Source organism: Capra hircus, chromosome 10 (assembly GCF_001704415.2).
Source record: "Capra hircus breed San Clemente chromosome 10, ASM170441v1, whole genome shotgun sequence".
In the NCBI taxonomy this organism is placed as follows: Eukaryota; Metazoa; Chordata; class Mammalia; order Artiodactyla; family Bovidae; genus Capra; species Capra hircus.
Window position 1 is genome coordinate 30,537,119 of NC_030817.1, and position 15,911 is coordinate 30,553,029.

Consider the following 15,911-nt stretch of genomic DNA (forward strand, 5'->3'; position numbering starts at 1 on the left):
GAAAAGAACATCTGTTTTTGGTGTTAGTTCTAGAAGGTGTTGTATGTCTATACAGAACTGGTCAACTTAGCTTCTTCAGCCTTAGTGGTTGGGGCATAGACTTGGATTACTGTGATGTTGAATGGTTTGCCATGGAAATGAATGGAGATCATTCTGTTGTTTTTGAGATTGCACCCAAGTACTGCATTTCTTTACCCAAGTACTGGCCCAAGTATTGCCCCAACCACTAATGCTGAAGAAGTTGAAGTTGACTGGTTCTGTGAAGACATACAGCACCTTCCAGTTTTGCCAAGAGAATGCACTTGTCATAGCAAACACCCTCTCCCAACAACACAAGAGGAGATTCTACACATGGACATCACCAGATAGTCAATACTGAAATCAGATTGATTATATTCTTTGAAGCCAAAGATGGAGAAGCTCTATACAGTCAGCAAAAACAAGACTGGGAGCTGACTGTGGCTCAGATCATGAACTCCTTATTGCCAAATTCAGACTTAAATTGAAGAAAGTAGGGAAAATCACTAGACCATTTAGGTATGACCTAAATCAAATCCCTTACAATTATACAGTAGAAGTGAGAAATAAGATTCAAGGGGTTAGATGTGACAGAGTGCCTGAATAACTATGGATGGAGGTCCATAACATTGTACAGGAGACAGGGATCAATACCATTTCCAAGAAAAAGAAACGCAAAAAGCAAAATGGCTGTCTGACGAGGCCTTACAAATAGCTGTGAAAAGAAGAGAAGTGAAAAGCAAAAGAGAAAAGGAAAGATATACCCATTTGAATGCAGAGTTCCAAATAATAGCAAGGAAAGATAAGAAAGCCTTTCTCAGTGATCAGTGCAAAGATACAGAGGAAAACAACAGAATGGGAAAGACTAGAGATTTCTTCAAGAAAATTAGAGATACCAAGGGAACATTTCATGCAAAGATGGGCACAATAAAGGGCAGAAATGTTGTAGACCTAACAGAAGCAGAAGATGTTAAGAAGACTTGGCAAGAATACACAGAATAACTATTCAAAAAAGATCTTCACGATCCAGATAATTGTGATGGTATGATCACTCACCTAGAGCTAGACATCCTGGAATGCGAAGTCAAATGGGCCTTAGGAAGCATCACTACAAACAGAGCTAGTGGAGGTGATGGAATTCCAGTGGAGCTATTTCAAATCCTGAAAGATGATGCTATGAAAGTGCTGCACTCAATACGCCAGCAAATTTGGAAAACTCAGCAGTGGCCACAGGACTGGAAAAGGTCAGTTTTCATTCCAATCCCAAGGAAAGGCAATGCCAAAGAATGCTCAAACTACCACACAATTGCACTCATCTCACACGCTAGTAAAGTAATGCTCAAAATTCTCCAAGCCAGGCTTCAACAGTACATGAACTGTGAACTTCCAGATGTTCAAGCTGGATTTAGAAAAGGCAGAGGAACCAGAGATCAAATTCCAACATCTGTTGGATTATTGAAAAAGCAAGAGAGTTCCAGAAAAACATCTACTTCTGCTTTATTGACTATGCCAGAGCCTTTAACTGTGTGGATCACCACAAACTGTGGAAAATTCTTCAAGAGATGGGAATACTAGACCACCCGACCTGCCTCTTGAGACATCTGTATGCAGGTCAGGAAGCAACAGTTAGAGCTGGACATGGAACAACAGACTGGTTCTAAATAGGGAAAGGAGTACATCAAGGCTGTATATTGTCACCCTGCTTATTTAACTTATATGCAGAGTTCATGAGAAACGCTGGGCTGGATGAAGCACAAGCTGGAATCAAGATTGCCAGGAGAAATATCAATAACCTCAGATATGCAGAAGACACCATATGACAGAATGTGAAGAAGAACTAAAGAGCCTCATGATGAAAGTGAAAGAGGAGAGGGAAAAAGTTGGCTTAAAACTCAAAATTCAGGAAACAAAGATCATGGCATCTGGTCCCATCACTTCATGGCAAATAGATGGGGAAACAGTGACAGACTTTATTTTGGGGGCTCCAAAGTCACTGCAGATGGTGACTATAGCCATGAAATTAAAGGATGCTTGCTCCTTGGAAGAAAATTTATGACTAATCTAGCCACCATGTTAAAAAGCAGAGACATTCCTTTGCCAACAAAGGTCCATCTAGTCAAAGCTCTGTTTTTTCCAGTAGTCATGTATGGATATGAGAGTTGGACTGTGAAGAAAGCTGAGCACAGAAAAATTGATGCTTTTGAACTGTGGTGTTGGAGAAGACTCTTGAGAGTCCCTTGGACTGCAAGGAGATTCAACCAGTCCATCCTAAAGGAGATCATTTCAGCTGAATTAAATTCACCCATTCCAGTCCATTTTAGTTTTGTGACTCCTAAAATGTTGATGTTCACTCCTGCCATCTCCTGTTTGACCACAGCCTATTTACCTTAATTTGTGGAGCTAACATTCCAGGTTCTTGTGCAGTATTGTTCTTTACAGTGTCGAGATTTACTTTTATCACCAGTCACATCCACAACTGAGTGCTAATTCTGCTTTGGTCCAACCACTTCATTATTTCTGGAGCTATTAGTAATTGTTCATTGCTCTTCCCCAGTTGCATATTGGACATTTCCCAACCTGGGGGACTCAGCTTCCAATGTCATATCTTTTTGTCTCTTCATACTGTTCATGGGGTTCTCGCAGGAGGAATACTAGAGTGGTTTGCCATTTCCTGTGGACCATATTTTGTCAGAAGTCTTCACTGTGACGTGTCTATCTTGGGTGGCCCTAAACAGCATGGCTGATAGCTCCATTGAGTTATGCCAGCCCTTTGCCACAACAGGCTATGATCTATGAAGGGATAAGGAATGTAAGTGTGCTCACAAATCCACCTGCATGAGAACCTGCCCAAGCCTCACCCCCATGCCAAAGTGGGAGTGCAGATAATTGGCTCAGATTTCAGTCCTCCTTCAGGAGCAGTGGTTACATGGTAATCTTCCTTGTACCTTTAATTGAGATCTTCTGCAAGCTTTAAGTAGGTATTCTATAAGAATCATTCTACCTGTAGATGTAGTTTTGTTGTGTTTGTGGGAAGAGATGAGCTCCCTGTCCCTCTACTCTGCCATCATTTTCTTCTCTCAAGAATATGGTTTTGCAGTGAACTGGATTGAACATGTTCAATGTTGTAAGTGAGGAATGGCAAACGTTTTTTGCTAAAGGTCCCGATAGTAAATGTTCTAGGTTTTCTAAATGTTAAAGTGTTTGTCGTAGCCACTCCAGTCTGTTAATTTGGTATAAGAGCAACTTTAGGCAATATGTAAGTATTGTGTTCTAATAAAACTTTCTTTATGGACATTTGCAGCTTGATTTTCATTAATTTTGATCCGTCATGAAGTATTATTATTATTATTTTGATTTTAAAAAATAATTTAAAAATGTAAAAATGGTTCTTAGCTCATAGACTGTACAAAAACAGGTCGCAGGTTAGATTTGGCCCATAGATCATAGTAACTGACTCGTCTTGTAGATCATGCAAAGTTCAGGTAAGAAGGGAGAGTTAATATCTTTTTTTGCAAGAATTGACCATCTCACTCAAGACTGGTTCTTGAAGAGATGACCATTCACCTCTACCTGAGCGGTACTGGAGGAGTTCCTCCAAACAGTGCTAAAATTTTCTTATAAAACAGTTGTGGAGTATGCAAGAATGATTGTGAACCCAAAGTTCTGTCACATAGAATGTGATAATTTTAGCGTAGAAAACTTAAGGAGATTTAAAGGCATAGTTATAAAGGTAGCTGAACTGGGAAGAATAGAGATTTAGAGGATAGAGATTCAAGAAGTAATCAAAAGAACCAGGTTCTGCATTGTCATGTAGGATGAGAAGTGAAAAGAGATCACTAAGTTGGACAAATTAGATCATTGGTAACCTTGGGAAGGGTGGATTCATTAGAATGGTGGAAGTAGAATTTTAATTGAAGAGGATTAAGGAGTGAGGAACTCAAGCAGTGAAGAAAAAGTGTAGAGAATTGAAAAGTTTTATAGAGTTAAGAAAAGTTTAAAGGGCAGACAGTATTGAATGAAGCAAAAATAAGTAGATTTTTAACTTGTCTTTAATGCTTAATTTAGTAGTTTTTAACAAGTGATTTTAGAAAGTTTTTAGATATACTTTTGTTACATTGATATCATTTCTTTTAATTTTAACAGAAAAATGTACCATGGTTATATATGTCAGTATAAAGATGTTTTAAAGCAATACCAACTAAAATACTCAGAAACACCCCTCTCACATGAATATTATGAGAAGAAAAGAGAATATGAAGAAATTAAAAACAGAGTGTTGACAAGTACTGAACAACTGAAAATGAATGAAACTATTTTTATGGAATTTTTAGGTAATTTTTTATACATACTGTTTGATACATACATATTTTTGATACATACTGTTTTAATAACATTACCCTTTAGTGGAAATAATATAATAAATCAATATGGTTTTGTTTTTCAGTGCCTGCTCCCTTTCCATCACTTACCAGTTGGACACTACATATGTATCCACAGTAGTATTTCTACTTAGAATTTTTATTTGATAAGTATTGTTTCTGTATTCTAGCTGCTACTGTGTTTTCCTATGACTGTTACATTGATTTGGTTTTTTTGTTTAATTAAAAAATTAAGAGATTACTTTAAAAGTCATCTGGAATTAGTTTTCATATATGTGCATGTCATCAGAAGCAAGAAATTCTGATGCAAATAAAGTGGTATATGTACTTGTCTTTAAGTGGCATAACTTAGCAACCAAACCAATAAAAAAGTTATTTTGCTTTGTCTTACCAAAGAGTTTCAATTAAATCAGTTGATTATTTCTATTAGGATGGAAGGTGGTAAGGACGTGAGTCACAATTCATTGGGTATCTACTTTGTGCCAGGAAGTACTCAAGAAGATACAGAGCTTTCTCATAAGGAGCTCACAGTTTGGTAGAGGAAACAAACATATAAACAAGTAATTCTAATGCAGTGGCATTGTTTTAGATGCTTAAGTAATTTTTAATTGGTCTAAGTCTCATCTCCTTGTCAAGGAGATCTTCCCCCATGATGAACTTGGAACTTTAATCCTCTTCCAACCTCCACAATCCTTCATATGCTTTCCTATCAGATTATAACTCCACTGTTTGTACTAAGTCTTCTTTATCCCTGCATTCTACCTTGCTTCATGCTGCTTCATCCTAAATCATCCTTTTAACTCCTTTGCTGTTTGCTCTCTTCATGTTTGGGTTTAGCTTATTCTGTACTTTGTTGTTCATTTGCTGCTGATCTAATACATTGCCACTGCATTAGAATTACTTGTTTGCATGTCCATTTCTTCTATTAAACTGTGAGTGTTTTAACTTTCAGTGGGAAGAGGCAGAGGCTGGTGGTAGATGCAGAAGGCACAGCAGGGGTTTAGGGACTTCGATTGTAGAAACGGATGAGACATTGTTTGACAGACATGAAGAGGTGATGAAGGTGGGGAGAGTTGAAGATTAGGAGTTAACTGTCTATATCTAAAAAATTTAAATTGATACTATAATAATAGCATAGTGTTATAAATAATGTTCATTTGAAATTTTATACTCTAGCATATAAATCCTTAATTTTAGTGAAATAGGAAAGGTCTGGCAAAGATTTTCTCTGGAGTTCTTGCTCATTAGCACTGTTCTATATATTTAAAAAATTTTCCTAATGGATTGCAGAGTAACTTAGGAAATTGTAGAAACTAGTAATCATGCAGAAGTTTTGTTAGCAGCTGAGAGATTCTCTACTTCAAATTGAGTGTAAATCTAGTTCAAGCAGAAAGTTCAAAGAGAAGATATAGCTCTCTTTTGAGTTCTCCTGGTGCACAGATGGACCATAAAGAGCAAGAAAAGGAAGATTGAGTGGATTTATAATGTTGATCTTAGAACAAATAAATTATAGAAACTAAAGCAGTTTAGTTTGGACTTGATTATGTTTATCATGCCAAATGACATGATAAACTTGGGTTAAAAATAAAAGTAAAAAACTGCCCTGTGAAAAAATTTAACTGAAAGAAAAAATCCTAACATGCATTTGATGAGATATTATTTTTAAGCTAAGTATATAATGTAGACAAACAGTAAATTGACAATTTGCCAGATGTTTGTATTAGTCTTTCTGCTGTTTTCAGATACTGTTATTCATATTGCATGTATGATACATATATAATTAATTTTATATAATACTAATTATTTTTATATAGTACTTATATTATAAATGTGAAAGTTATTTATATGACATAGTTCCTTAACATAAAAGGGTTAATTTGAGATATAAAACACAAGATATTCTTAAACATGCTAACCAGTTTTCCAAAAGATCATGTGACTTGAAGAAAGAAGTAGATGACATGGAAATAGAAATTAATTATTTAAACCAGGTATTAATTTTGTTATATGTTTCTAATATGTGTGTTAATGTATAATTGTAATGGTATGTTAGATGATGGTCTAAGAAGAGCTGTTTCTAAAGCAACTCAATAATTTATTTGCCTCAGATTACCTTTGGAGCCAAAATGTTTTTAGGTATTGAGTATATTCAACTCTGAGTTTTGGAAATAGTTTAACTTTCTTTGAGTGCTAAGGAAAGAAGATAAAGAAAGAACAAGTTGGAGCTTAATAATAGATATTTAAAGGCATTGACAGAGCTTACAGCAATGCTGTCAAAAAGCAAAACAAGTTATTAAATGATTTTAAAAACTTAATCTAGAAAATTTATGACTGCAGTCTTTATAAAGCTAGGCCAGAACTAGTTTTTAGCCTTTAAGATTGATGATACATGATATTTTCTTGAATATATTTTTAGTGTCATCTATTGAAATGTGGCTTTAATTGATGAGTATGAGAGCCACCAAAGTCACTTCCAAATTTTGAGAAAAAGTTGAATGGCTAATTTTTAAAATTTTATTAAAATTGTGTTAAAGATGGTATATTTATCATCTGTAAGCATGAGGTTCCACATAACAGTAATATCATTTTAGTAAGAAGAAAATGAGTGTCACTTTCTTTAAAATATATAGTAACTACTGGACATCTCTATGTAGAGAATCAACATCTACATTGCTTCTGACTGTCCTTTTTAAAAAGAATGAAAGTTGATTGAAATCTAGGTTTCCTAATGGAGTTGTAAGGAAGAATAAAAGGAGTATAATTTATTGTTAATTTTGACTGTTTTATTAACTTTCACTAAAAGATTGTTAGTACTACCAAAAATATAAATCTTGTGATTATGTAGAAAAAAAATCATATTCATTAGGTAAGATAACCAAATGTTTCTTAATGCTTTGCAGGTATTTATTTTGTTTTGCTTTGTCATTTTTCTTTTTAGCAGATTGCAAGACATTATGAAATGAAGAATCTTACAGAAACTCTAGAAGAAAAAAGTAAAAAAGTAGAAAAGAGAAAGGAATTGAAAGAAAGGTATGGTGGGGGTTTAGCCACTAAGTTATGTTGGGCTCTTTGAGACACCATGGACTGGAGCCTGCCAGGCTCTTTTGTCTATGGGATTCTCTAGGCAAGAATACCAGAGAGAGTAGCCATTCCTTTCTCCAGGGCATCTTCCCAAGCAGGGTCTCCTGCATTGCAGGCAGATTCTTTACCATTTTAGCCACCAGGGAAGCCTCAAGAGAAAGGTATAGGTAAACTTTAAAATAGCACTTTGTTTATGTGAACAGATATTCTACATTTAAAATTTATTACATTTTCTATACAACTTGAAGAGTTTTAGCTATATAATATCTAAATATCTCTTCTAACTTTAAAATATGCTAATTTTTACTTAGCTAATATTTAATATTATTCACTCTTCTCTTTAGAATTTTTGAAAAAGATCCACAACCTGTACTTATGTTGAACAAAACCGCTCAAAACAGTCAATTATTTCTTCCATATGAATCTCAGAAATTAGTAAAACCAATAAAGATGCATTCTTCAGAACCAAGAGTTATAGGTACAGTATCTGTTTATTATTCAAAAACTTAGTTTTGTTTGAGAACATATAAAAGAAGGAATAGAAAGGAGCAATTTTAGTTATCACTTGGTGTAAGCAAGAGCTAACAATACTGGAGACTTATAGACTCATAAAGTGTCACTTTGGTTCTTTCTGAGAGCAAGCAATATGTGCCTTCTATACGTAACATTTTTCTTTTTGAGAGAGAAATCACTCATGATTTTTAAAAAAAAAGAGTTTTAGTCTGGTTTCCAGCTATCATAAGAGGATGAATAATTATATATTTTTCATTTGAGAGGTTGTATTATCAATATGTATGATTAAAGTCACTCAGTTTTGTCCAACTCTTTGCAACCCCATGGTGGTGAGACTTGTGGTAATGATATTGTGACTTAGTCACTGAGACAGTTAAATCATGTTTTATTCGATGGATAGATTAACTACATTGTGCTAGGTTAACTACACTAGCTGTTTTATTCCCCAGTCATTTACATCACCACTCTTTGTTCTTTGGTTCCCTATTATAAAGATGTAGTTTTGTCAGCTACTTTCTAAAATTTAATTTTAAAAATTTACTTATTTATTTTTAATCAGCTGTTTTTCATTTTACATACATGGTTATTATAGTAGCTACTATATATTGAAGAATTAAGATTATATAATAATTTCATAATTCTTTAAATATTTTGTAACTTGATTTTTAAATTACAAGGTTAGGTTAAATGTTGGACATGACATTTGATTCTATTTCTGGCATTGATTTGAAGTTGTACAATTTAATAATCTAGATAAAAAAGAAGAAAGTTCTGTGAGTCAGTCAAAGCTTGCCAATATTGACTTCAAGCAAAAAGAAAATGATGCACATGTAGGTATTTCTTTTTTAATAGTACAAATGAAATGCTTGCATTAAATGATATAATGAATGTACTGCATTTAGGGTGTGTGTGTGTGTGTGTGTGTGTGTGTGTGTGTGTGTATGTGTGTGTGTGTTATAAATATATTAAACTAGCCATTAGTACAATCTCAGGATATGAAAAACTTAAGAGTTTTGTATGGTAGCCTGAGCATATACTGTAGCCTTCTCCTTTACTTCTAAAAATGAAAGATATTTGAAAATATCAATCCCTGTACCCAATAGACCAAAATGTAAGAGACATTTCTGAAGGAATTAGATTGAAGAGGGAAATTGTGGCACCATCTCCATAATGTCATCATTTCTTGACTTCCATTGGTGTTTTCTTTTCCTGCTATCCTTATGCTAACCTTTTACCTCAAGGTTATTTCATGATCAGAATAACCTTGTAACTTGCTATCATATCTTCCTTCTAGGGAGGAAAGAAGAAGGGGAAAAAACTCTTGTTGAGTCAGCCTCATTTTTAGGGATCTTTCATGGAAGCTCCTTAAACAATTTGTTAATGTTTCATTGACAAGAACTTTAAAACATGGTTACCTCTATCTGCAGAGAGGTTGACAAACATGATGGGGTTTTTGTTTGTTTACTTTTTAAATCAGAACATAAAGGAAATGTCAATTTTGAAGAAGATAGAAAAACTAGCAGTTTCTGCCAACAAGAATGAATCAAGTAGATGAAAAATAAGTAAGGATGTAGAGGATCTAACACAAATAGTAAGCTTTGTGCCCAACATACACATAATTCAGTTAAATTTTGTTTGCAGTATTCACCAAAATTAACTATTTATTAGAACAAAAAGGATATCTCCTCCATTCTAAGAAGCTGCTATCTTTACTAGCCACAACATCAAAAAAGTTAAACAAGTTAAACAAAAAGATAACCTTCTCCTCAAAAAACTATTTGGTTGAGTAAAAAGAAATTCAGTTCAGTTCAGTCACTCAGTCATGTCTGACTCTTTGTGACCCCATGAACCACAGCATGCCAAGCCTCCCTGTTCATCACCAACTCCCGGAGTCCACCCAAACCCATGTCCATTGAGTCAGTGATGCCATCTAACCATCTCATCCTCTGTCATCCCCTTCTCCTCCTGCCCTCAATCTTTCCCAGCATCAGGGTCTTTTCCAATAAGTCAGCTCTTTGCATCAGGTGGCCAAAGTATTGGAGTTTCAGCTTCAACATCAGTCCTTCCAAAGAACACCCAGGACTGATCTCCTTTAGGATGGACTAGTTGGATCTCCTTGCAGTCCAAGGGACTCTCAAGAGTCTTCTCCAACACCACAGTTCAAAAGCATCAATTCTGTGCTCAGCTTTCTTTATAGTCCAACTCTCACATCCATACATGACTACTGGAAAAACCAGAGCCTTGACTAGACAGAGCTTTGTTGACAAAGTAATGTCTCTGCTTTTGAATATGCTGTCTAGGTTGGTCATAACTTTCCTTCCAAGGAGTAAGCGTCTTTTAATTTCATGGCTGCAATCACCATCTGCAGTGATTTTGGAGCCCCAAAATATAAAGTCAGCCACTGTTTCCACTGTTTCCCCATCTATTTCCCATGAAGTGATGGGACCGGATGCCATGATCTTAGTTTTCTGAATGTTGAGCTTTAAGCCAACTTTTTCACTCTCTTCTTTCACTTTCATCAAGAGACTCTTTAGTTCTTCACTTTCTGCCATAATTCACATGCTTTCAAATTACTTTTGGGCTATAGAAGAAATCAAAATAGAATTTAAAAACTATTTAAAAGCATACTATAACCTGTGAAATGTAGCCAAACTGATCTTCAGAGAGAAGTTTATGTTTGAAAACAAACATATTAGAAAATAAGGAAGATTAAAATCAGCCAAACATTAAGTATTAATCTGAAATGTTGAACTTAAAATATGAAAAGCTTAACTTAAAATACAAAAATAAAATAATAAATGCAAAAAGGTAGGAATTAACAGAGAAAAGCAGAAATTTATGAAATTTAAAAATTGAGTTAATTAATATAGCCAAGCACTAGTAAGTTTCAGCAAGTGTACAGAAAAAAAAGAGAAGTCCCCCATCGAAAAAGAAAAGTATAAAGTGGAGAAACAGTGTGTATCACTACACCTATGAAAGAAATATTTTTGAAGTCCTAAGATGATACTATGTAAAATTATATACCAACAAACTTGAAAATTTAGGTGAGATGGAAAATTTTTTGGACAATATAAATTGCTAGACTGAAAAAGAAAAACATGAATAGATCAATAACTTAGAAGAAACAGAAATGTAAATGAAACTGAAATATAAATAAATGCCTATTTCCCTCTTTTCTCCCTTATTTCCCTCCCTTTTCCCTCTACCACACATGCCCTTCAGAACACTTCAGACTCAATTTTTCAGGTGAATTCTGTCAAACCTTAGATCACAGTTTCTCAATAGTGACACTGTTGACATTTTGGATCAGATAATTAATTCTTTATTGTGGGGTTGTCCACAGAAAAAATTAATTACTCTAGTGATCCACTAGAGTCCAGTAGCACCTCATCTGCAATTTATGACAATCAAAAGTATCTCCAGATATTGTCAAATGTCTTCTGAGAGGCAAACAAAGATCATGGCATCTGGTCCCATCAATTCATGGCAAATAGATGGGGAAAGAGTAGAAACAGTGACAGACTTTATTTTCTTGGGCTCCAAAATCACTGCAGGTGGTGACTGCACCCACAAAATTAAAAGACACTTGCTTCTTAGAATAAAAGCTATGACAAACATAGACAGTGTATTAAAAAGCAGAGACATTACTTTGCCTACAGAGGTCCTTGTAGTCAAAGCTATGGTTTTTCCAGTAGTCATTATGGATGTGAGAGTTGGACCATAAAGAAGGCTGAACGCCAAAGAATTGGTGCCTTTGAACTGTGGTGTTGGAGAAGACTCTTGAGAGTCCCTTGGACAGTAGGAGATCAAACCAGTCAGTCCTACAGGGTGTCAACTCTGAATATTCATCAGAAGGGCTGATGCTGAAGCTGAAGCTCCAATACTTTGACCACCTGATGTGAAGAGCCGACTCATTTTAAATCAGACTCTCATCCTGGAAAAGACTGAAGGCAGGAGGAGAAGGGGATGGCAGAAGATGAGATGGTTGGATGGCATCACTGACTCAATGGGCATGAGTCTGAGCAAGCTCTAGAAAATGGTGAAGGACAGAGAAGCCTGGCCTGCTGCAGCTCATGGAGTCGCAGAGAGTTGGACACGACTGAGCAACTGAACAACAACGACAAAAGCAAAGTTTAAAAATGGCCGTTATAACAAAAATAAATGGATACACTTTCCTATTAAAGATATTTTAATTACAGGTAAAATAAGAAAAATCAATACTTCTTCAAAATGAGTGACTCGGGGAAAATGAAAGACTTGAAACAGACAGTATAAACATTAGTAAAGCAGTGATTTAAGCATTACATAAAATTTAAAGTTAAAAATAATATATTAGTTCTGCCATATGTGTCATACATGTTTTAAAAAGAAGGTTTCAGGATTTACTCTTAACTTGTTTTCCTTTCCTGTATTCAATTTTAGAGGGTATAGGGGATTTAGAAACACAGACATAAGTACAGTTCAGTTCAGTTCAGTTCAGTTCAGTTGCTCAGTTGTGTCCGACTCTTTGCGACCCCATGAATTGCAGCACGCCAGGCCTCGCTGTCCATCACCAACTCCCGGAGTTCACCCAAACTCATGCCCATCAAATTGGTGATGCCATCTAGCCATCTCATCCTCTGTCGTCCCCGTCTCCTCCTGCCCTCAATCTTTCCCAGCATCAGGGTCTTTTCCAATGAGTCAACTCTTCGCATGAGGTGGCCAAAGTATTGGAGTTTCAGCCTCAGCATCAGTCCTTCCAAAGAACACCCAGGACTGATCTCCTTTAGAATGGACTGGTTGGATCTCCTTGCAGTCCAAGGGACTCTCAAGAGTCTTCTCCAACACCACAGTTCAAAAGCATTAATTAATTACATCCAGAGAATGCATCCAAGTACTGCAACAGTACTTAGATGCAATCTAAATAATGACAGAATGATCTCTGTTCATTTACAAGGCAAACCATTCAATATCACAGTAATCCAAGCCTATGCCCCAACAAGTAACGCTGAAGAAGCTGAAGTTGAACAGTTCTTTGAAGACCTATAAGACCTTCTAAAACTATACCCATTTGAATGCAGACATCCAAACAATAGCAAGGAGAGATAAGAAAGCCTTCCTCAGTGATCAGTGCAAAGATATAGAGGAAAACAATAGAATGGGAAAGACTAGAGATCTCTTTGAGAAAATTAGAGATACCAAGGGAACATTTCATGCAAAAATGGGCAAAATAAAGGGCAGAAATGTTGTAGACCTAACAGAAGCAGAAGATGTTAAGAAGAGGTGGCAAGAATACACAGTACTATTCAAAAAAGATCTTCACGATCCAGATAATTGTGATGGTATGATCACTCACCTAGAGCTAGACATCCTGGAATGCGAAGTCAAATGGGCCTTAGGAAGCATCACTACAAACAAAGCTAGTGGAGGTGATGGAATTCCAGTGGAGCTATTTCAAATCCTGAAAGATGATGCTGTGAAAGTGCTGCACTCAATATGCCAGCAAATTTGGAAAAGTCAGCAGTGGCCACAGGACTGGAAAAGGTCAGTTTTCATTCCAATCCCAAAGAAAGGCAATGCCAAAGAATGCTCAAAACTACCACACAATTGTACTCATCTCACACGCTAGTAAAGTAATGCTCAAAATTCTCCAAGCCAGGCTTCAACAGTACATGAACTGTGAACTTCCAGATGTTCAAGCTGGATTTAGAAAAGGCAGAGGAACCAGAGATCAAATTCCAACATCTGTTGGATTATTGAAAAAGCAAGAGAGTTCCAGGAAAACATCTATTTCTGCTTTATTGACTATGCCAAAACCTTTGACTGTGTGGATCACCACAAACTGTGGGAAATTCTTTAAGAGATGGGAATACTAGACCACCCGACCTGCCTCTTGAGACATCTGTATGCAGGTCAGGAAGCAACAGTTAGAGCTGGACATGGAACAACAGACTGGTTCTAAATAGGGAAAGGAGTACATCAAGGCTGTATATTGTCACCCTGCTTATTTAACTTCTATGCAGAGTACATCATGAGAAACGCTGGGCTGGATGAAGCGCAAGCTGGAATCAAGATTACTGGGAGAAATATCAATAACCTCGGATATGCAGAAGACACCATATGACAGAATGTGAAGAAGAACTAAAGAGCCTCTTGATGAAAGTGAAAGAGGAGAGGGAAAAAGTTGGCTTAAAACTCAACATTCAGAAAACGAAGATCATGGCATCTGGTCCCATCACTTCATGGCAAACAGATGGGGAAACAGTGGAAACAGTGACAGACTTTATTTTGGGGGGCTCCAAAATCACTGCAGATGGTGACTACAGCCATGAAATTAAAGGATGCTTGCTCCTTGGAAGAAAATTTATGACCAATCTAGCCAGCATGTTAAAAAGCAGAGACATTCCTTTGCCAACAAAGGTCCATCTAGTCAAAGCTCTGTTTTTTCCAGTAGTCATGTATGGATGTGAGAGTTGGACTGTGAAGAAAGCTGAGCACAGAAAAATTGATGCTTTTGAACTGTGGTGTTGGAGAAGACTCTTGAGAGTCCCTTGGACTGCAAGGAGATCCAACCAGTCTATTTTAAAGGAGATCAGTCCTGAATATTCATTGGAAGGACTGATACTGAAGCTGAAACTCCAATACTTTGGCCACCTGATGCGAAGAACTGACTCATTGGAAAAGACCCTGATGCTGGGAAAGATTGAAGGCAGGAGTAGAAGGGGATGACAGAGGATGAGATGGTTGAATGGCATCACTGACTCAATGGACATGAGGTTGAGTAAACTCAGGGAGTTGATTATGGACATTGAGGCCTGGTGTGCTGCAGTCCATGGGGTTGCAAGGAGTCAAGACATGACTAAGCGGCTGAACTGAGCATAAATTAATTAGATTAAGAATTAAGATTCACTTGAGTAATTAAGGAAGACAAAATTTTTTAAGTTTACCTTAAATGTGTGTATACTATCAGGCATAGTAATTATACTTTTCAAAAACATCAAATTCCTTGAGACTCTTAAACCGTTCTGTTTCCCAGTGTTTGACTTAATGTTTTGTATGCAGTGGTTTCATTTAATGTTTGTACTTGTCAGTGTTGATAATAATAGTGATGATGAGGTGGATGACAATGTTCTTTGAGAGCCTTGAGTAGGCATGGCAAGCAAAACATTTTATTGTTTTGTATAGTCAATTCTAATGCTTAATTTCTTTTGTTCAGGTATTGAATGACTCTGCTGTGAATAACCATCCAAAATGTACACATGTTACAGCTTTTAAAAATTCACAAAATATTATGCAGTTCAGGTAACCTTTAAAAATAAGGAATTGACTTATTTTCTGAAATGCTTAACTCAGTAAATAATATAAAAATGTTGTTTATTGTATTTTAGATTGGTAACACCACAGAAACAATCAAATTGCAATCAATGTTTGGAAAAGAGAGATACAGGTATTTGCCATTCATATTATTCCTAAGAAATGGGAGTAACAAGTTATATCAGATTTTTATACTAGTCAAATAAATTATTTGGATGGTTTGCATCTCTGGCTAACTCACCCTGCATGCCTGGTTTTAAAATATGTTTTTCTTAAATATAAAAGAAATACACTTACTGTAGAAAATTTGGAAAATGGAGAAAAATATAAAAGAAGCAAAAATACCAACCACCCAGATATAACTGATACTATATATACTATTGTATTTTTTTCTCTATGCATATGTGGTTTTTTTTCTTTTTGTTTGTTCCTTCAAATTTGAAACATACTATTTATATTACTTTGAGTCTTTTTCTTTCCATTTGATTTGCCCTTGAGGATATTTTTCCATTCCATTAAATAGATTTTATTTGTGATGACTTATGACCCCATGGACTGTAGCCTACCAGGCTTCCCCATCCATGGGATTTTCCAGGCAAGAATACTGGAGTGGGTTACCATTTCCTT

General features: G+C 35.9%; 1 protein-coding gene across 1 annotated transcript in view; it reads left to right on the plus strand.

Moving 5' to 3' along the window:
• Nucleotides 1-15,911, plus strand: part of C10H14orf39 (chromosome 10 C14orf39 homolog) — a 44,984-nt gene that overhangs the window by 13,204 nt on the left and 15,869 nt on the right. Inside the window, exons 5-12 of the mRNA XM_005685939.2 lie at nt 4,162-4,349; nt 4,463-4,505; nt 6,268-6,388; nt 7,336-7,427; nt 7,823-7,956; nt 8,745-8,821; nt 15,187-15,272; nt 15,359-15,417. Coding sequence (XP_005685996.2) covers nt 4,162-4,349; nt 4,463-4,505; nt 6,268-6,388; nt 7,336-7,427; nt 7,823-7,956; nt 8,745-8,821; nt 15,187-15,272; nt 15,359-15,417 — 800 coding nt within the window. The remainder of the gene's footprint in view (nt 1-4,161; nt 4,350-4,462; nt 4,506-6,267; nt 6,389-7,335; nt 7,428-7,822; nt 7,957-8,744; nt 8,822-15,186; nt 15,273-15,358; nt 15,418-15,911) is intronic.